The sequence below is a fragment of the Stigmatopora argus genome, chromosome 6 (assembly GCF_051989625.1).
Source record: "Stigmatopora argus isolate UIUO_Sarg chromosome 6, RoL_Sarg_1.0, whole genome shotgun sequence".
In the NCBI taxonomy this organism is placed as follows: domain Eukaryota; kingdom Metazoa; phylum Chordata; class Actinopteri; order Syngnathiformes; family Syngnathidae; genus Stigmatopora; species Stigmatopora argus.
In genome coordinates, this window is record NC_135392.1 from 17,145,181 (window position 1) to 17,166,855 (window position 21,675).

A 21,675-nucleotide genomic window follows, 5' to 3' on the forward strand; every position below is an offset into this window, starting at 1 on the left:
GTCGAATAGCAAGAATCAGAACGAACCACTGTAGGTTGCTATAACACAAATATAAATTGTTGGGGGTAACAGATCCAAATATCGGTAAGATCAACATGAGTACAGTATTACTTTAAATCGATGCCATCATTTGGAAAAAAATAGTTTTAGCTTTTCTCTGTTAGGCTATAGGTTTTCTACTCGTGCTGGCTAATAGTCGGAAAAAGGTGGTATGCCCTGTCCGGGTCAGGGATCAGGTCCTTCCCCCAGGTGGAGGAGTTTAAGCATCTTGGGGTCTTGTTCACGAGTGAGGGAATAATGGAGCTGGAAATCGACAGCTGAATCGGTGCGGCGTCTTCAGTGATGCAGACTTTGCACTGAGAAAAAATCTCGATTTACCGGTCGATCTACGTTCCCACCCTCATCTATGGTCACGAGTTGTTTGAGAATTATACTATTCGGCCCGGCGGCTTGAGGGGTTAGCACGTTGGCCTTACAGCTCTGGGGTCCTGAGTTCAAATCCAGGTCGGTCCACCTGTGTGGAGTTTGCATGTTATGCCTGGCCTGCGTGGGGTTTCTCTGGGTACTCCGGTTTCCTCCCACATTCCAAAAACATGCATGGTAGGCTGATTGGACACTGTGAATTGTCCCTAGGTATGAGTGTGAGCGTGAATGGTTGTCCATCTTCCTCGTTCGCCCCCAGCTAGACACCGATTCAGGGTATCGCCCTCTGGCCCGAAGTCAGCTGGAATCGGCTCTGGCATCCCCAGCGACCCTAGTGAGGATAAAGCGGTTCAGAAATTGAATGAATGTGCATACAGTTAAATGAAAGTTGTATGTGAATATGTTTGAAAACCAACAGTTCCCCCCAAAACATTTTATAAAGTATTGGTACATAAAGGGGCGGCCCGGCGGCAGAGTGGTTTGCGCGTCGGCTCCACAGTGGGGGACCTGGGTTCAAATCCAGGTCGGTCCACCTGTGTGGAGTTTGCATGTTCTGCCCGGGCCTGTGTGGGTTTTCTACATGTACCCAGATTCCTAAGACATGCATGATAGGCTGATTGGACACTCTAAAATTGCCCCTAGGTATGAGTGTGAGCGTGGATGATTGATTTGCCCTACGATTGGCTGGCCACATTCAAGGTGTACCCCGACTCTGGGGATAGGCTCCAGCACCCCCCGCGACCCTAGTGAGGATAAAGCGGTTCAGAAAAGGAGATGAGATGAGGTTAGTGCAGGGTAGCCCTTTTTGGGCTGCCGCACACCACTATCTGAAAATCTTAAAATGTAAAACAATGTCGCCCGTATTAACAATATGAAGTCAGTCTCATCAAAGTTCCATCAACACGAATCAAATAAACCCCATTTGTTCATGAAAAAATAAGGATGAGGATTTTTATTTATTTATTACACAACTGCAAATTACTCCACTGACCCATCAAATTCACGTATGCGTTTTGATCTCTCTCGACCACCGTAGCGCGAGTAACGAGAAGGAGACAGGTCAGATCTCGGATGGAAGCAACGTTGATCTGGACTCTCTCTTGGACTGAGACAATCGCGTAAACAGCGTCGTGGAAACGAGCCGGGATGCTGATTGTGTTAAAAATGGACCAGCTGTAGCACAGTCAACGCACATGATCCGGAACCATTCGGGCTCCCTTTGATCCACGAAATCCTTGCCAATATTTGTATTTTGTTTTGGACTTCTACTGGCGAAAGGTTCGGCGCGTCCCTGTCTAGGAGCCATGGGCTGCACGGTGAGTGCCGAGGACAAGGCGGCCGCGGAGAGGTCCAAAATGATCGATAAAAACCTCCGAGAAGATGGGGAGAAGGCGGCCAGGGAAGTCAAGCTTCTCCTGTTAGGTAAGCCTTCTTACTACGTTAGGTACAACTACTCCATCCCGACACAAGCAAATTAATACAAGATTAAAATCAATTCATATACGCCGGGTAATGATTCTCAATTTTGACTGGGAGCTTTAATCATACTGATTGTAATGTCAAACACAATTAAAATTAATAAACAAATGACATATCATTCTCATGTATTATTGAAATTATTTAAAAAAATAAAATTATACAACCGGACATACAGTAAAATTAATAAGGTGTCAGATTGTATGTGATCAATGTTTTTTTCTAATGTTTTTATTTTTTTATTTTTAAACCTAACCCTAAATCATTTGAAAAATAATTATTAAGATAGTCAAATCCGCAATTAAATCAGTATTAAAATTCTCATTGCATGTCATCTCATTTTCTGAACCGCTTTATCCTCATTAAGGTCGTGGGGAGGGGGTGCTGGAGCCTATCCCAGTCTCCAGGCCAGAGGCGGGGGACAAATTTGGTGATCATTTAAATGAGTTCATGCGAATGTGCATTTTTAAAATCACATTTCAGCACACGTATAAAAATAAATTATTTATGAAAAGTATTATCAATATTTCACTGTTGGTATTTCTTCATTCAATGAAATACGAATTCATTTATTTGTTTATTTTCTGTACTGCTTATCTCACAAGGGACGCGGGGGGTGCTGGAGCCTATCCCAGCTGGTTTGGGCACCAGGGGGGGACATCCTGAATTGGTGGCCAGCCAATCACAGGTCCCAATGAGACAGACAACCATTCACGCTCACACTCATAGTTAGGGATAATTTCAACCAGCCTACATGCATTTTTTTGTGTTGTGGGAGGAAACCAGAGCACCTGGAGAAAACCCACGCAAGCCAGGAGAGAACATGCAAACTTGACACAGGAAAGTCCGAACCTGGGATCGAACCCCTGATCTCAGAATGTTCAGGCTGACGCACAAACCACTTGTCCGCCGCGTATGTATTTTTAAAATTTACTGTGTTTTTCTTATCATTTTGCCATTAAAACAGTATTTAACAAAGCGATAAAATCAAGAATTTTAAGCAAGTCAAAGCATTATTCAAAAGACCTCCAATGAGGAGTCGTAACATTCATTCATTCATTTCCTGAACCGGTTCTCCTCACAAGAGTCGTGGGGGGTGCTGCAGCCTAGTGCTGCAGCCTATCCAAGTCTATTATGGGCACCAGGTGCGGGGCACTCTGAATTGGTGGTCAGATAATCACAAGGCACAGGATGGAAGACAACATTCACGCGCACACTTTTAGACTGTTCAAACAGCCTACCATGCATGTTGGTGGGAGGAAACCGTTGTACCTGGAGAAAACCCTTGTATACCCAGGAAGAACATGCAAACTCCACAGGGATTGAACCCTAAATCTCAGAACTGTGAGACCGATGCCACCTGGCCCAGTCCCAAAAATGAGCTCCATTTTCCCATGCCCAGATGCAAAAAACTGGGGCCCGACTCTGGAGCCAAAGCTGGACGTGGGGCACGAGTGCGTGTAGGTCGGACCTGCACCCATTACAGCCCGTAGAGGCGATGTGGGTTCCCCTTCTCATGGATTTACCACCTGTGAGAAAGGCCAAGGGGGTCGGGCAACTAGGCAGTTGGGGGGCAGCCATAAGGACGGGTCATTGGCAGTCCAAGCTCCAACTGCAGAAGCTGGATTATGGCTCAGAAGTACTGGCTCTGGTACTACTCCTCCCAACGGGGGGATGACACTCATTCTCTTGGAGTCGCCAATCGTGAGAGGTGACGAGCAGGTGTAGACATTAAGGGGCTACGTTTTGGTGGCCTCAGTATTGTTGGCTTCATGAGGCTACAATCTTCAACCCTCACTGGAGCAGTTAGCAACTGAGTGAGAAAGAGTCGGAATGAGGATCTCCACAAATTTTGAGACATTGGTCTTCAGTCAGAAAAAGGGGGCATGCCCTCCCTCTTTGAGTCAGGGATGAGGTCCTTCCCCAAGTGGAGTATTTTAAGCATGTGGTGCTTTCAAAAGTGAGGATAGAATGGAGTGGGAGATTGACAGGCGGATCGATGCGGCACCTGCAGTGATGCAAATTCTACATCACATGCTGAAACTTTCACTTCATAAAGCCAGCATTCCAGGCATACTCACTAGCAGCTGCATTCCTTTCAGAAACACCTACGCCAATTATCCCACTTAACAACACTTTACACTCATGGTGCAGTTCAAACCCATTAGCCCTTATGTTCACGAATGCACCACGATTAGCATCACGTGGCGTCATGGGACCAGCATGAGTGACGAGTGAGCGAGCGAGCAGGTGAGCGAGCGAGCAGGAGAGCGAGTGAGTGAGAGAGAGGAAGAGATTTGAGCTAGACCAACCCCTTCAGCGATTGCATATTTGAACTGAGAGGCTATTTTTGTTATTGGTTGGTTTGGTGCTGTTGCGTCCTTTTAATGGCTTAATAAATGGTTGGTAAAAGGTTTCTCATATTTTTGCTCTGTTTTTGCAATTATACACGCATTTGGATGCATATTTCATACAAAATGGGTTCACATTTATCATTTTTAAAGGGTTCACAGTGGTGCCTAGAGCACATCCCTGGGAAAACATGCAAACTCCACACAGGAAGGGCCGGACCAGAGATCAAACCCTCAATCTCAGAACTGTGTGGCCGACATGTTAACCACTCCAACACTGGGCTGCCCGAATTATGCTCATTCAATGAAAAATGCTGTTCTACTTATGAAAAAAAAATCCAAGTTACAAAACAAGTCCTGTAACCAATTAATTTAATAAATAGAGATACCAATGTCCATGACTAAGCTACCAACATTTTCCCCACAAATATTTTGACATCAATTAGGTGAGAGTGGATGATTTTCCACAGCATGTGCCACCACGACAGTGCTTGAAAAACACTAAATGCTCTACTGTACGTCATTTCGTGTGCACACCCCTTCAAACTTCAGTAAAACCATCATCAGACTGATACCTCAAATGAAATTGGCTCATACCCTTCAAATGTTCTTTTGAACGCATTACTCTTGACCCAGCTTTGTAATACATCTTGTTTATTTTTAGCTCTGAATAAATGTAAAACCATACGTACAATAAATCATCCTGTTATTGAGATGCTTGTAGATTCCCTCCTTGTTTATCTTGACCACCTTTTGCAAATGTACGTGTGTTGGTGAGCAGGCGGATGCTGGGTGTGGGCGTGTGATGCACGGCGTGTGCCATCTTGCTGTGACAAGCTGTTAACACAACCTGCGATGAAGAGCTGTCCAGCATGGTTGCTGACAAGTCAATAAGAGATGCCTGGTAGTTTGTGTGAATGAGTGTTCAACTATCCTCTACCAGTCCCTCACCAGCATGCCCTATCACTATCCAGTGTCTGAAATCCTCAATGATGAACACATTGTACTTTGTGTGCAATTTGCATACTCAACGGAATGCTGCGAAAGCGAACCTTAAGCGCTGTGCCTAAAATGCTTCTAGACTGTGTGGAGAGTCTGTTGCCCTTTTTGCTTCAGTAAAAATAGTACTGACGGTGAATGAGGCAGGTCAGGGCGGAGTTAGTATCAGAATTCTAACAGAAGCTGAATTTAAACTGTAAAATCATACTGCTGTGACAAATTATTTTCCCCTTCTCAGTCTTTCAAAGATAAACCAAAGTTACAAATTGTAATTTTATCCCTCAAGGGAAAAACCTAGCTTTGTAAAAAAGTAATTACAGTAATCCCTCGAATATCGCGGTTAATGTAGAACAGACATTGGCCACGATAATTGAAAAATCACAAAGTAGGGTCACCCCTATTAAAAAAATAAAAAAAAAAAAAAAATTATTCAGTGCTGAGTCCTAGTAGCAAGAGTGGTTTCAGTGTGGATTTTAACATTTTTATGAAGTTAAAAAAATATATATAATAATTAAAAAAAAAACTAATAGCAGAAAAAAAATCACGAAGGAGTAAATTTGCGATAAGTGAAGTCCCGATAATCGAGGGATTACTGTACCCATTTGTTAAATTATGAATTTGGCATTATATCTGATCACTAAGGGTATGACATTTCATGTGGAAGTACTGAATCATTTTGATTATGCATGGGTGGTTTGGTTCAATTGTGTACTGTTTTGATTTTGTTTTATGCAATTTTTTCATCAAACTTTTTACATTATTATATGGGATTTTCAAAGTTTATTGCGGATGCTATTTTATAAAAAAGAAATCAGATGATTGCGGTCTCTGCAACACAGTTTATTCTAAAGCATTTTGATTTAAAATGGTAATTCAAACACTCAATATTTAAATATTTTTAATAGAAATAAAAGACATAAATAGAATTCAGAATATTTTAAGGACTTAAGGCAGACCCATGCCCAATTACTTAAAGTCCAGAACAGGTAGGAAGCTTTAAAAAAAGTCAAAACCCTAACCTGAAAATGGTTTCAGTGTAAATAGTTGTATTTGAATTATTTCAATATTGCACTTGGCTTTTCCTTGCATTGGCTCCCCTAATGAATTTTCTTTTTGTACCTCCAGTGCCTGCAAGAGATAAAACCATCCATTCATTTTTTGAACCACTTTATCCTCACTATGTCTAGGTCATGGGGGGTGCTGGAGCCTATCCCAGCTGACTTTGGGCACACCTTTAATTGGTGGCCAGCCAATTGCAGGGCACGTGGAGAGAAACAACCATTCACGCTCACACTCATACCTAGGGGCAATTAAGAATGTCCAATCAGCCTACCATGCATGTCTTTGGAACGTGGGTGGAAACCACAATACCCAGAGAAAACCCAGGCAGGCCGGGGCAGAACATGCAAACTCCACACAGGTGGACCGACCTGGATTTGAACCCAGGTCCCCCACTGTGAGGCCGACGTGCTAACCACTCGGCCGCCGGGCGCACATATTTAGATATCTGGTGCCACGGACAATAGTGTTACAGAAAACAATCAAACAAACAACGAAAACTATAACATTTAACTCATTCACTGCCGTTCATAAATCAAGGCATCCATATGTTCATTCGCCGCCCTCCCAACTCAAATTGATTGGACATTTAGCACCGTCAATGGCACCCAAGAGTTAAATGAACGTTTGATTTGTTTTGCAATACTGATGGCATATAATTGTTAGAAAACACAGATAATAAATATCATAATGTCAATATTTTTGCTTTTTGCACATTAAATGAAATATGAATAATATGACAGATAGAAGATAAATATACAACCCATGCATTACAAAACAAGCACGCCTGAAGCTCACTTGCTTCAGCCTAGCTTGAAGGGGCTTTAGCCATGTTGGGGCTCTTCCATCAAGATAATAAAATTAATATATCGGCTTTTTAATTGTAAATCACGGTTGGCACACATTGAGAAAAATGGGCCCGATTAATCAGCTGACCTCCACTATACTAACTTAAGGACACTACAGCTGTAGGTTGAACAATATTGGGAAAAAAACCCTTGTTTTTCACCTTTTGACTTGAATAGGGCCACCCGATGGTGCAGTGGTTCTTCCGCCTGACTTTGGTGTGGAAAGTCTGGGTTCGATTCCCACTCGGTGGTAGTGTGAGTGGTTGTCTGTCTCTCTGTGTGCCCTACGACTGACTGGCGATCAGTTTAGGGTAAAATCTGCCTTTTGCCCGAAGACAGTTGGGTTAGGCTCCAGCAACCCCTGCAAACCTTTTGAGGATGAGCAATATAGAAGATGAATGAATGATTTGAATAGCTCTGTTTGGGAAGACTTTGGCTGACTCACCATGAATGACCACATTCATTCATTCGTTCCTTGCCTGTTCTGCTCATCCTTACATGGATCACAGTTATGAGCAGCTTGTGTATTCATTAACTGTTTAATCCAAGCTATGGAATAGGGGTGATCGATATGGAAAAAGATCATATCGTGATTTTTTTTTGCAACTAAAAATACAATGTCAGTTTTAACAATACTTTTGTATTTTTAGATTATTTCAGTGTTTCAAAACCTCTGTGGGTGATGGTCCGGTGCGCGGCGAGAAATGATCTCCCACAAAGTCATACATTGTAATGTTGTGAGAGAACAGTTGTCGTTTTTTTTACTTCAACCCCCCCAGAAAAACTTCTGGCATTTTGGGCATCTGGCAATGGGTTTTGGCATGGATTACAATTTTGAATACTCAACCTGATTTGACATTAAAACAAATGAAAACTATCTTCTTGTCAGCAACTTTTCGATTAATAATCATTCATCAGAGCGGCCCGGTGGAGCGAGTGGTTAGCGCGTCGGACTCACAGCTCTGGGGTCCTGGTTTCAAATCCAGGTCACGTCCATCTGTGTCGAGTTTGCATGTTCTCCCCAGGCCTGCGTGGGTTTCCTCCATGTACTCCGGTTTCCTCCCACATTCCATAAACATGCATTGTAGGCTGATTGGACACTCTAAATTGCCCCTAGGTATGTGTGTGAGTGTGCATGGTTGTCCGTCTCCTTGTGCCCTGCAATCGGCTGGCCACCGATTCAGGGTGTCCCCCCGCCTCTGGCCCGGAGTCACCTGGGATAGGCTCCAGCTCCGCCTGTGTAATAATGAGGATAAAGCGGTTCAGAAAATTAGATGAGAGGAGAATAATTCATCAGGAGCTGGACATTGACCAGGTTATACAAGGAGTACTTACAGGCAACAAAGTTTAAAAGCCTATAAAATCTTCGAGGCCTAGTGTCATGTCTTGTTGGGCTTGTGTCGCTTGGACGTATTCCCTTGTGTGTCCTTTCCATGTGATTTCCCATTAGTTTCAGCTGATGTCTTTCCTGCTCGCCTTCCCTTGTGTTACCCAGGTGTTTCTAATTGTCTTGTCAACCCCTGTTTGTGTATTTAAACCCCGTGTCTTCGTCAATTGGTGTTGGAGTATTTTGTGAGTTTGGTCGTGTTATGTTGGTGTGCTCCTTCCTTTGGTGTTTGTTTTCTTGTGTTGTTACTTTTCCCCAGTTTTTGTATTTAAGCCTTTATTTTGTGAACTTTTTTTGTTATTAAACCTTCCGTTAGTGCACCCGCACCCGCTTGTGTCTGCATTTTTTCCTGGATTTGGGTCCATATTTGCCGTTAGATTTTAACACCTAGCAGTACTTGGTGGATGAATTTGTTAAGTTTTATTGGTGAAAAACAACTCATATTTTTATATTATTATCAGTCATGTAAGTGCATTGCCCATGAATTCTCCCCCCATAGAGTTACGTGCACACATGCGCACACACGGGAATGAATTATTTTAAGCAAAATGTACAAATATGATATGAGATGCAATTCAGCAGTAGCGTGAGAATCTTAACATATTCATCCATCCATCCATAAATGCTTTATAGGGATTATAGACAAACTTGTCACCAGATGTTAATTTTAAGGGGGCATATGAACTACATGGGCCATCACAATAATTATTTCACTCTGTCTTGTCTTAGACTAGAGGCTACTGCCAACTAGTTTGTTTTGCTGCATGCAGAATCAGTCTGCCATCACGCACAAACAACTCGGTTTGCCCATCCAGAAAAATATGAAACATTTCTGTTTGCGCTTGGAACAGCTCTCTGTACCCGCGGCTTTTCTATGAGGGAGGCGGGAGGCTTCCATTGCAGCAGTGGCTGCACACTGTCATGGAGAGAAAAAACAAAAGGAATAAGATGCTTTTCTCACTCATTATTCAGTAGACATATCTCAGGACTTATCTCATTTCACAAGAGCTAATGTGCTCCCCTTCAGACAGCACACAGATAAATATAACAATTATGGCTTGTGCTTATGGCTTTATATCAACCACAAAATAGGCAAACCATGCAGGCAGAGGTTAATTTCTGAAGAAAGTATTATGTCTCAACAGGAGCCGGTATTGGTTTTGGCCTTATTGTGTGCTAGGATTTCTTTGGGCTTACCTGGCATCTTATTCACCAACTCAGTTGTAGTCGACTTGTAAACCTGGGCACACTTCTGAAGCATAACAACCAACAGCAATTCTTATTGGCTGTGTACACTGGGCAGAGCTTTTATAAATTTATGTAATATTTTGTTTTTATTGAATTGAATGCTTTTATTGTCATTATACAAGTATAATGATATTTAAAACTCCACCATGAAGTGCACAAATAACAACAAACAAACTGACAAATAAATAATCGATAAATAACTATGAATAATAAAATAATCATTAAATAAGTAGTCCACATAATACAACATGCGTAGTCAACAACGTAAATAAGTAGGGAAGTGCACAAATAAAAACAACAAACAAACTAACAGATAAATAATCAATAAGTAACTATAAAAAAATAAAATAATAATAAATACGTAGTCAACATAATAGATAAGTAGTAGTCAACATAGGTAAGTAGTCAACATGAATAAGTGTCACATAAGTACATAAGTACAAAACTGACTAAAGTTGTTTGCAGCATATGGAGTTTTAGTGCAAGTACAAGATAAGTCTTGATTAGGTCTTACTAGGTGCAGAACTCGAGTTGAGTATGGTGACAGCTCTTGGCAAGAAACTGTCCTTGAGCCTGTTTGTCTTGGCTGTGTTGGTCCTGCAGCGCTTGGCAGAAGGCAGCGACACAAATGGAGACCTATTTCAAGGGGACACCCTCACTTATTGGAACAGTCTGTATGCCCTGTTTGCAAAAGTTATGCGCTGCCGTAATCCTTTATGACCCCAGACAAATTCAACAACAACATGGTGCCAGAATTGGGATAAAGACATGTTCTTAACTGCAAAAGGCCAAATGTGAAATTGTTTTAGTTTCTCCACTTCTCAAGCTTCAGCAACACTGCCCCTGACTAACGGGTCATACCAACTCTTCCAATAACAAAAGGGTAAAAAAACGTCTCTGCAGCGACTGAGTATTTAACAAAGGATAGTTTTGCAGATTTCAAGCTGAAGCAACAGGGCTTCGCAGGTTCTTTTAATCCAGTTATTGGGACAGTATCCCTGGCCTCTATCGTCATGACGCCACTTCATTTCATCAGCTGCAATTTTGCACCTCATCAGCATCTCAACTACAATGGGTGAGCGTTGATATTTGTTCATTTATGAAAAAATATTTAGGAATATTGATTCACTTTTATGTGTTGATTTCATTCACTATTTTCTATATTATACTAAAGATGGATTTTTTTTTTCTCAAACAGGCGATGCCAGATGTGAAGAAAGAGTCTAATGTATATTGATATATTTTATAAGGATTAAATACTTTACTCTGCTGCAGACTTGGAGAAACAGTCAGAAAGTAGCTGAATTCTCCTTCTGCAATTGTAATCTGGCTTGTATGGTTCAAAAAAGCTCACAGAATCCTAGAACTGATAGGGCATGCCATTTTTAAAGCCTTATTACGTGTATTCATGATGTTTTTATCCATTTAAACTTGTCAGGGTCTTTACCTTTGCCCAATCCAGCAATTTATTTGTCCTGTTATGTGATGAAACATCGAGCGGGAATTGATTCCATGCTAAAGTCAGGCGAGTGAACCCCCTCCACTATCACGTGGCTATAAAATAGTGATATATACACCTTTTTTAATATAATACAAAAATATACAGAGTTATATAAGGAAATCATCTTAGAATCTGGGTTGGTTTTTAATTAACGGATTAATTTAATGGTTTTACAGTATAATTGGGCTAGAGATTGTCTCTCTGTTTGGCAACCCTGCTCAAGAATTATTTTTTACTGCTTTCATACTGAAAATAAAAACGTACTGCATGTGTATATTTGTGATTTTGAAGCAGCAGCTCTTACACATGGAATAGGGCAGTGTGTATTTGATTAATGATTGTGGCAAAAGCGAGTACTCTTAAAGAAGTGCCACATGCTATATTTCTGACTAAAAATAACAATGTGGCTGGGAGATTTGTGCTATTTTTTTCCGTGCAGATCTGTGCTGTGGTACAACTTCTTTTCCTCAGTAACGGATCTGTTTTCAGTCTTTCTGAGGAGCTCACGCACGTCAAGTGTGCCATCGATTAACGATACGAATTCACTTGATTAGCATGATCCATTTGGACTCCGGCAAGGCAAAGTGCATATTGATTTCCCTCAGAGATGAATATTGCATGCTCAGCAAATTTTGACGTGTCATCGGATGCACAACACAATTGTGTTGTGCACCGTGAGAAATTCCCAGGATCCTGCCAAGCTGCAAGAACTTCCCTGATTGTAATCTGCCAAAGGGGAACCGTTCGCAAGAGTAGAAAAAAACTCTAGCGCTGAAAGAAAGTGCTCGTAGGCACCGCAGTAGGCGCCTCAGCAGGCACCAGTAGCAAGTGTAATTGCTCGTAGAGCCACATAGAGCCAACGCACTGCGCAGCACTGCCAGCATGGGAACATTAGAGGAACAGACAGTCGAGCCTTACGACAAACACATGGAACCCGGCTCCAATGGCACAAAAAAGCCGACCAACCGCATTGTCGCAGAACTAGGAGGCGGAAGCAGCCAGCAGACCACGCCCGCCTCAAAACCCATGTAAGGCGTGCCATGCGAACACGGCCCAGGCACGCAACTCGGACGTTTCGTCGAAAGACGTTTGGTCCCCGGACGTTTGGTCGACCGGACGTTTGGTCGAACGGACGTTTGGTCGACCGGACGTTTGGTCGACCGGACGTTTGGTCGACCGGACGTTTGGTAGAACGAACGTTTGGTAGAACGGATGTTTGGTCGCCGGGTTGTTACTGTTGAAACCAGCTCTCAAAATTATAATCATGAGAGAGAGAGAGTGAGTTTAATATCTAAATATCTAATATCAAAATATCAACAGTAAACTCTCTGTCATAATTTGACAGCGAGCGAACCCGGCGACCAAACGTCCGTTCTACCAAACGTCCGTTCTACCAAACGTCCGTTCTACCAAACGTCCGTTCTACCAAACGTCCGTTCTACCAAACGTCCGGTCGACCAAACGTCTTTCGACCAAACGTCCGGTCACGTCCAGGCACAGCCGCCGAAGACTCATGGAGCCGGACACCCAAAAGGGACCGCAGCTCTGCGATTTCTCTGTGCAGCAGCTGCACCTCAGAGCCTCCAAAGCGGATGCGTCCCCGAGTGCAAGAGGGGAGCGCATGCCCACATCTGTGTACCCTTGCGACTCTGTCGCACCGCCGAAGCCACCCATAACAGGAGAGACCGACAGTCAATGGCAAGCCGAGCACCCATCCCGGGTCTCTGACGGCGTGGGAAGGTTGCCACAGGCCACACAATATCCATTCCGACACACTGTCACAAGGCTAACAATGACACGCAACAAGCAGCAACTGCCCTGCGAGAAGAAAATAGGGACTGGAGCAATAGTTGAACAAAACTTATACCCTTCTGAGGCTCAAGCTAGGGTCACATGTATTTTGGGGATTGCTACTCGCACTGCGCATGCGCGGAGGGATCATTCATTGCCTTCAGCACCTCCTCTGATGGTCAGAAAGGATGAAATAGAACAGACACTGGCATTGTCAAAATATGCAAACTACACACCGGAAGGCGGGAGCCCAGGGTTGTACCCCTGATATCGCAATTTTGAGGCAATGTGGTAACCAGTAACCTGGTAACATTGCCTGGACCTGGTAACCTGACTGCCACTTCCTTGTTCTAATACAGTAAATAATAACTTTACTCATTAATTAATTCATGCATTCATTTTATGGTACTTTTTGAACTTTGTTTTGGTATGTCATCTTATATTAATTACTTCATGTCATAGTCATACCCAACACTTTTTTGCAGCTGCGGTTGTTCTTTGTCTTTTAAAAATTGAGTTTCTGCATTGTCGTTCACTTATACAGCTGAGGGACGATTTTTGGCCAGACATGAATTGTTTTTGAATGTGGGACAAATTAGTCAAGTGTAGAGAAAACCCATTCAAGCACAGGAAGAACACACAATCTTCACATTAGGAAAATGGAGACCAAAATGTGCCAGAAGTGAACTGTTAGGTTTAGTTGGGGACTTGGGGTGGATGTGTGTGTGTTCCCCTTGTGTGTGCTGTCCGTGTGATTATGAATGTGTTTCGCCTATTGTGTCCCTCATGGTTTCCCTTCCCTCGTGTGATCAGGAGTGTGTATTTCGTAATCAACCTCTGTTTGTCTATTTAAGCCCTGTGTGTTTGTCATTCTTTGTCGGATCGTCTGCTTTACCCTGATTTGGCTACGTTACTCCATGTACCTATGCCATGTTCCAAGTTCCTCGTTTCCCCATGTCTTCCATGTCAGGTTTGGTTTTGTCTTATTTTTTTGCACCCAAAATTAAAAAGTATTTACATGGCGAGACAAATAAATTTTTGGCACAAAAATGTATGTTTTCCACGCCCTGTGGAGGACCAGAGCAGAGATTAATTCATAAAAACTCAGACATATGAGTCAAATATGCTACTACATAGCTGACTTAAATCTCCTTGTAGAAAGAGTGCAATGTTTGGGATACAATTAATTGTTTGACTTTCTTTTTTTTTATTATTAAAAAGTGTACCAAAATGGTTACGGTCAGCCATACTTATAAAATGTTTAAGCTATCATACACTGGAGGATCACGGTTGGCTGGGATGAGCTCCAGCACCCCCGTGACCCCTGCGAAGAGAAGTGGAAAAACAAAAATTAAAAATCAGGGAAGAATGTGAATCTGCACCACAATTATGTAGGCATCTGCTGTAAACACAAACACATCTCCGAATTCACATTGCAGGGTCTTGAAATATAAATAATATTTTAGCCAGGATGGGACAGGTGGCTTCAGATTCCCTCAATGAGAATAGATATTATGATCCATTTACCTTTAAAATTCTATACACTCACTTGAATGAAACATCCGCCATGGTTTTACTATGATGATGATGGCATTCAAGTGCATTCCGGTAAAAATTGGTGTATGCTTTTAAGAGAGATGAACAGCAGGAAAGCTGGTGGAAGAAAAAAACTTTTATTACTGTGTTTTATTGATTATCACACCCTTTATTCAAGCCAATGAAAGAGCAATGGTAACTAACTTTATTTTTGGTACCAGGGAAGGCATTCTGGAACAATGATTCGCATGCAATGTCGGTTTTTCAGTATTTATCTTTGATGGTTTGTATGCAAAGTGGGTGTTTTTACACACGGTGAATTGTCAATAATATCTCAAGCGATCAGCGTGCCGACATCACAGATTGGAGCCGGTGGGCTATGTGTTCATGCATTGTTGATGCGTGAAGAGGTGCGGATGCTGCACGTGAGCTGGCCGCAATCTGGTCTAACTCTGACATAGGACCATGGAAAATGAACCCGCAGCATTCCAAACAAGAGCGTAACTTAAAGTTAAGGCTCAATCTCACCGGACTAGTATTGAAGCTATACACGTTCTGACTCTGTATTAATAATATTGATATTTGGATGGATCTGCCCACCTCTAGGGACTGCATGTTTGCCATTGACCAAGGAAAGGAGGACAAGTTGCCAATGGTGACTCATTATGTTTGTTGGTGAGATGAAGCAGTCAAGAGCAGTGCCGGTGACACCCCTCCAGTGGCCTAAGGCATACATCAGAAACTGGGTAGAAGGATTGTGCTTTGACAGTGAAGTCACTGAGATTTCATTCTACTGTACAGTAATGAAATACTACTATTAACAGTGTATGGTGCAGTTATATAGCTCTATTCAAAGCCACAGGGATCAATGATTGATTATAATGCTAACAGTTTGAATGTATGTCATGTGACATTTGCTCAGGGAACTGTTGTAATTATGCCCACCAGGGCCTTAACAAAGGTCACCTGTATGTGTCAATTAGCAGCTACATAGATATGCATATAATTTTACATATGGTCCAATGTCGGGCCAATTAAATACAGTTGTGCTCAAAACAATTCAACCAGTATACGCTCCAGTATAGTGTTATAGTATTTTTTTTCTTCATAATCATATGAAATCTAAACTTGTAAAATCGACAATTGCATTTGTCTGTATTACTATAAGTTCATCTTCTGTTTTTGGATAATATAAAAATAATGAGATGTCAGATGGGCGGCCCGGTGTCGCGAGTGGTTAGCGCGTCGGCCTCATAGCTCTCGGGTCCTGGGTTCAAATCCAGGTCATGTCCATCTGTGTGGAGTTTGCATGTTCTCCCCGGGCGTGCGTGGGTTTCCTCTGGGTACTCCGGTTTCCTCCCACATTCCAAAAATATGCATGGAAGGCTGATTGGACACTCAATTGCCCCTAGGTATGGGTGTGAGTGTGCATGGTTGTCCATCTCCTTGTGCCCTGCGATCGGCTGGCCATCGATTCAGGGTGTGCCCCGCCTCTGGCCCAGAGTCAGCTGGGATAGGCTCCAGCACCCCCCGCGACCCTAATGAGGATAAAGCGGTTCAGAAATAGAGATGAGATGAGATGTCAGACTTTCTATAAAACTATACTACTACTAGTATTGCTGCAGGCAGTACAGGATCAATTCCCACTCGGTGGCTGTGTGATTGTGGGTGCGAATGGTTGTTCGGGCTTTGCTTGGCCCAGTCCTTTGGGTGAAATCCCGACCACCGGGTGCTTACCATTGTGCCCCACCTCCAGGCTTGACTTCGAAGAGTAGTACCGCTGATAGAGTCCAATATTGTTGCTCATTATAAAATGTCTTTTGGGCCATTCTTTGTCTGGGCCCTCAACTAGGACCTGTTTTGCCAGTGGCACAAAGTCCGAGACACTTATCTATGTTGACTACTTATTTATTGATTATTTATTTGTGCACTTCATGATAAAGCTTTATATCTCATTATACTTGTATCTCATCTAATTTTCTGAACCGCTTTATCCTCATTAGGGTTGCGGGGGGTGCTGGAGCCTATCCCAGCTGACTCCGGGCAAGAGGTGGGGGACACCCTGAATCGGTGGCCAGTCAATCGCAGTATACTGACAATAAAAGCATTCAATTCAATATACATAGCTCCTAGAATCATTGGTATATATCCCACATGACCATGAATAGTTGATGACTTATTGGGTAAGAAGATGACATTTTTACACGTTTTGACAGAAAACACAAAATCACATGGTTGGCCCCTGGTGAGTGCAGGAAAATATTTTTTGAGAAAGCGTGCCAGTGAATTAAAACCCTCACACGCGCCCCGCGATTGGCTGGCCACCAATTCAGGGTCTCCCCTGCCTCATGCCTGGAATCAGCTGGGATAGGCCCCACGACCCTAGTGAGGATAAAGCGGTTCAGAAAATGAATGAATGAATGAACCCCCTCACACATTACTCACAGAGACAGTTTTGGAAAACTGAGAAAACAGCTCTTGTCTATTATTATTATTATTATTCGATTGTTGCTCATTCATGTCTTAGGGTTGTATATAAGGCACGAACAAGATCTCATCTTTAACTACATATGAGCATGGACCACAAACTTTGTTGTGGCACCTGAAGGTTCGACACTAATATTTATTCAAAGGTTAATTGTTCCATCTCATTTTTGCATATAAACTTACAATTTAACTCAGCAAATAGTCCTTTATAGTTTTAATATTTATTATCCACGTTTCTGATTTAAATGGAGAACTTCTTTCCTTTTAATTATTTCATTAGTAAAGATGCCCACAAATTAGTCCTGTCAGGGCCGATATTTACTTATTCAGTTAGTGGCTCTTAAGTGAAAAATGTAAGCATCAGGATGTGATGTAGTCTAACCTAGTAGTCACTATGCTGCCTTTGGGGAAAAAACGATTTTTACAGTTATTACTGTAATGGCTTTTAAGTGCATACAGAACTGTGCATTGCTAATTAAGCAGCCAGGTCACTTTCTTCCTATTTGCAGGAGGCACTGGTGAGTAAACAGAACAAAGAGATTAAACATTGTGTACACTCTGCAGGCTGCGTCTATGCTATGCAGAGACCAAGAGGAGCGCATCTTCTTCCATTACACGGCTCATGACCTACTTTACCACTATAGACGATATAACATACTTTACCATGCTGTACCACATTCCCCTTTTTCGGAGCAATAATAATTTACTTTTATCTGGACAGATCAGAGCTTTTGCAATTTGTCCATACAGCAGAATGAACCATGTACCCTTAATAGAGGACCCCAATGTAATCATTGGTGTGCATTGTGATCTCATTACCACAGCGAGAATTCACCTTCACTCATCCCATTCAAACTTGGTCAGCAGGAAGTTCACCATTGATGACGAACATACATTTTGAGAGTTGTTTGTGTATGATTGCAGGAAGATGGAACCCTAAGTGATTATGTGCAATTTAGAGCTTATTCAATATTACTTTTTTTGCCCAGGAGTGTTCGTACTCTAGACACCTGTGGGCACTGTGCAGTTATCACTTATAATCTTGAATGCAACATTTTGGAATGTGGAAGGAGTATACCTGGCGAAAACCAACACAAGCACAAGCCCCCATTAACCCATTTTACTTGGATCGGTGGTAACATTTATTTGAGAGCATTTGCATGTAAATGCAGTGTATTCTTATTGTAATAAATATTCACAATCCCACAAATAAATATAAAATCCTCAGTAATCGTAAGAGACCCGGGCAGTGCTGTGTAAAAAAAAAAAAAAAAAAAAAATACCTTAAATGATTCTGGCCGTGTTTGGAAGATATGTATTATTTATTGGGCTTTAGCCCAGACACAAACTACATGCTATGGATCTGTTTTCCATGCGGCAAAGATTTCATGTATCCAGTCAATCCTACCCTGGATTTATCTATAATAATACAACTGAATATACTCATCATTTGAGCCGTTTGTTGTTCTCTGCCGACACCATCGTGTAAATGTTTGACCTCTATGTGATGAAAGGTTGGGAGTTAATCAGTCTTCTAGTGATTTCTCTGCAATGTCAGTGTTTTGATATACTGCTCTAAACTGGCATTCAAAAATTTGTTGCATATTTCTAAAGAAATGACAAGCAATCAAAAGCAATATTTTGTGTTCAATAGCGTCATTAGGCCCATTTGAGGAGGAATTCAGGCCCCCTATATATATATATATATATATATATATATATATATATATATATATATATATATATATATATATATATATATAAATACATTTTTTTTACAAAACATCAGTGGCAAATTCAAACTAATGGAGCTAGAATTGGAGTTTATAATAAATAATCAGATGAACTATCAACTATTTTTAATTATGATGGTCGTATTATCTAGTAGGGCAGCCCGGTGGAGCGAGTGGTTAGTGTGTTGGCCTCACAGCTCTGGGGTCCTGGGTTTAAGTTCATGTCGGTCCACCTGTGTGGAGTTTGCATGTTCTCCTCGGGCCTGCGTGGGTTTCCTCCGGCTACTCCGGTTTCCTCCCACATTCCAAAAACATGCATGGCTCTGGCACCCCCCACGACCCTGATGAGGATAAAGGGGGGGGGGGGGGGTGATTATGCAAGTATTCGTCCAATATGGCAGATGAGTGAACTGTTTTTTTTTAATTGTGTTCACTATCATTTAAGGCAGGGGTCGGGAACCTTTTCGATGGAAAGACCCATAAACAATTCATATTTTTTAAATGTTAATCCTTGAGAGCCATGATCTGAATTTAAAAGTCAACATACATGAAAATGTGTGCCTTTTTAAGCCACTTCTGCACTTTTAAAGTACAAAAAGTCTCTGAATTCTTTTGATAACATTGTTACGTTGTTGCTAATCAATGAGTATCAATGAGAATATCCACGCAGAAGAGTGTAACGAAAGGAAAAATTCCATACTTTCCATATTTTACCTCACAGGTTAGCAGAGAGCCATATGCACCCATCAAAAGAGCCATATGTGGCTCCCGAGCCATAGGTTCCCTACCCCTGATTTAAGTAAATGAGCTGCATTATAGAGCCGGAAATGTGTGTTTACCTTAATGGTAATAAACAATGCAAATATCCCTCGTTGGAATCAATGTTATTACCTTACATAATACAAATTTAAGCCTCATTAGAAACTTGTATTTATTAATAAACTATATTTTTTTCCCCAAAATAACTTAAAAGGTGGCAAGGTGATGGTGCGGTTAGCAGGAACCCTCACAGGTCGTTTAAATTTGATGGTAGAAAATACGTATGTTCATCCGTCCTTTGAATGCACAATATAAGATTTAAAAGACACGTCAGCTTCATATATTTTATCAATCAAGGATGTGATGACTTTTTTTCTACAATTTTTTGGCCTAATGTGGTAATGTAATGAAAGTAAGAGTAAAGACAAAATAAGAGTCTCTTAACTTTTTTTTTTGCTCAAGGGATCTTTGTGTTCTGGAAAAAAAGTGTAGACATGGAAGGCAGCTGATGAAACGTAACAAGCCACCACAGGCATTTTGTTCCCACCCTTGCTGGTGCAACTTGACATGCCACATCGCGCCCCTTGGAAAAGGGGAGAAATGCTCTGACCATGATGAGTGCTGGCAGAGTGTAAAGGGAGCTAGTGCTGCTTTTCCTGCTTTCACAGTGATTGTCATTGTGTATGGATGTTTATTGGCGCCTCGGTCAAGATGGCATGATTTTCGCATTAGTGTATGGTGGTACTTTTGACAATGCGAGCAATGGGTCCCTTCAATTTACATCGAGGACTCCATAAAAACAACTTACGGTAAACATTATTTACAGAATGTTTGGTATTTTATTGGCATGTTCAATTTTCTTTTGCATTTAAACCATATCAACGAAAAGTGGTCGTAGTGAATGATGTAAGCTATTTTCCCTAATCTAACTACACAGTACTACCACGCTTAATAATTTATTCATTCATTTTCTAAAACACTTATCTTCACAAGGATCGTGGGGGCAATTTAGGGGAAATTTAGAATGTTCAACCAGCCTACTTTGCATGTTTTGGGAATGTGGGAGGAAACCGGAGTACCCGGAAAAAAATCCCTTCAAGCCTGGGGAGAACATGCAAACTTCTCCAAACTTCACACAGTGAGGGTGAAATCGAACCCTCCACTCCAGAACTGTAAGGCTGATGCTCTAACCACTCGGTCGCCGGGCCGCCCTGTTAATAATTTAAACACTAAAACCATTTTAACCATTGTAAGTAAATGGACCACTGTATATATGCCTTTTTTAATCACAGTCTTCCAATACAATAAACCAATAGAAGTTCCACCCCAGTGAGGGAGTAAGCCATAAAAATGTCTCACTTCCCTTTAGTAAGGGATAAACTCTCCCTTAAATTAACTTCATGTGTCTTAAAAAGAAGGACATCAAGAGAGCAGACATTCTCGACTGATTCTTCAACGATTGGCTTTCTTTCTTTTTAAAAGACTTTTTGAACTCAAATCCATCTTTGTAAGCAACAGAGATGTTTGATTTCTTTTTTTAAACTTGAGTGTTTCATATTCCAACAGGTGCTGGGGAATCTGGAAAAAGCACCATCGTAAAGCAGATGAAGTAAGTATGTTGAGGGCTTTAATTTTTCATCTTTGTACTACCCAATTGATTTCTCAGTTTTAAAGTGAATATGAATTCCCATATAGTCATACCATCAATGGTTGGTCTACATGAGCAAGGGTATTAAATTGTTTTAAAAAAATACAATAACATTAACATTTGTTTTACATCACCATTGTTTTTTAAACAACATTTCTGAATTAAACATGCAATTACATGACTAAACTGTATGTGTGGTAAAATGTATTTAGTCCAGAGTGAATAAAAATCAAACATCATTTTCATTGGAGACTACACAGTGCATTTCTCTAGTCATTTTTACCATGTCCAAAGCACTTTACATCGATCCACCTGCGCATTCCCACACTAATGGTGCTGCTGCCATTCAAGGCCCTGCCAAACTACCAGTGGTGGGCCGTCAGAGCCTGCAAGGGCCTTCTCTGCTGGCCTAAAAATATCTAAATCATA

At 41.6% G+C, this 21,675-nt stretch overlaps 1 protein-coding gene across 2 annotated transcripts in view; it reads left to right on the plus strand.

Moving 5' to 3' along the window:
* Positions 1 to 1,452: 1,452 nt before the first annotated feature.
* The window catches only part of LOC144076090 (guanine nucleotide-binding protein G(i) subunit alpha-2), a 41,108-nt gene continuing 20,885 nt past the window's right edge, over positions 1,453 to 21,675 (plus strand). The window contains exons 1-2 of one of the 2 annotated variants that reach the window (XM_077603662.1): positions 1,453 to 1,845; positions 21,165 to 21,207. In XM_077603662.1, the coding sequence (XP_077459788.1) occupies positions 1,728 to 1,845; positions 21,165 to 21,207 (161 nt within the window). In that variant the 5' untranslated portion in view covers positions 1,453 to 1,727. Of the gene's footprint in view, positions 1,846 to 13,579; positions 15,366 to 21,164; positions 21,208 to 21,675 lie in introns of those variants that run through there. The other variant, XM_077603663.1, reaches the window with a different exon arrangement.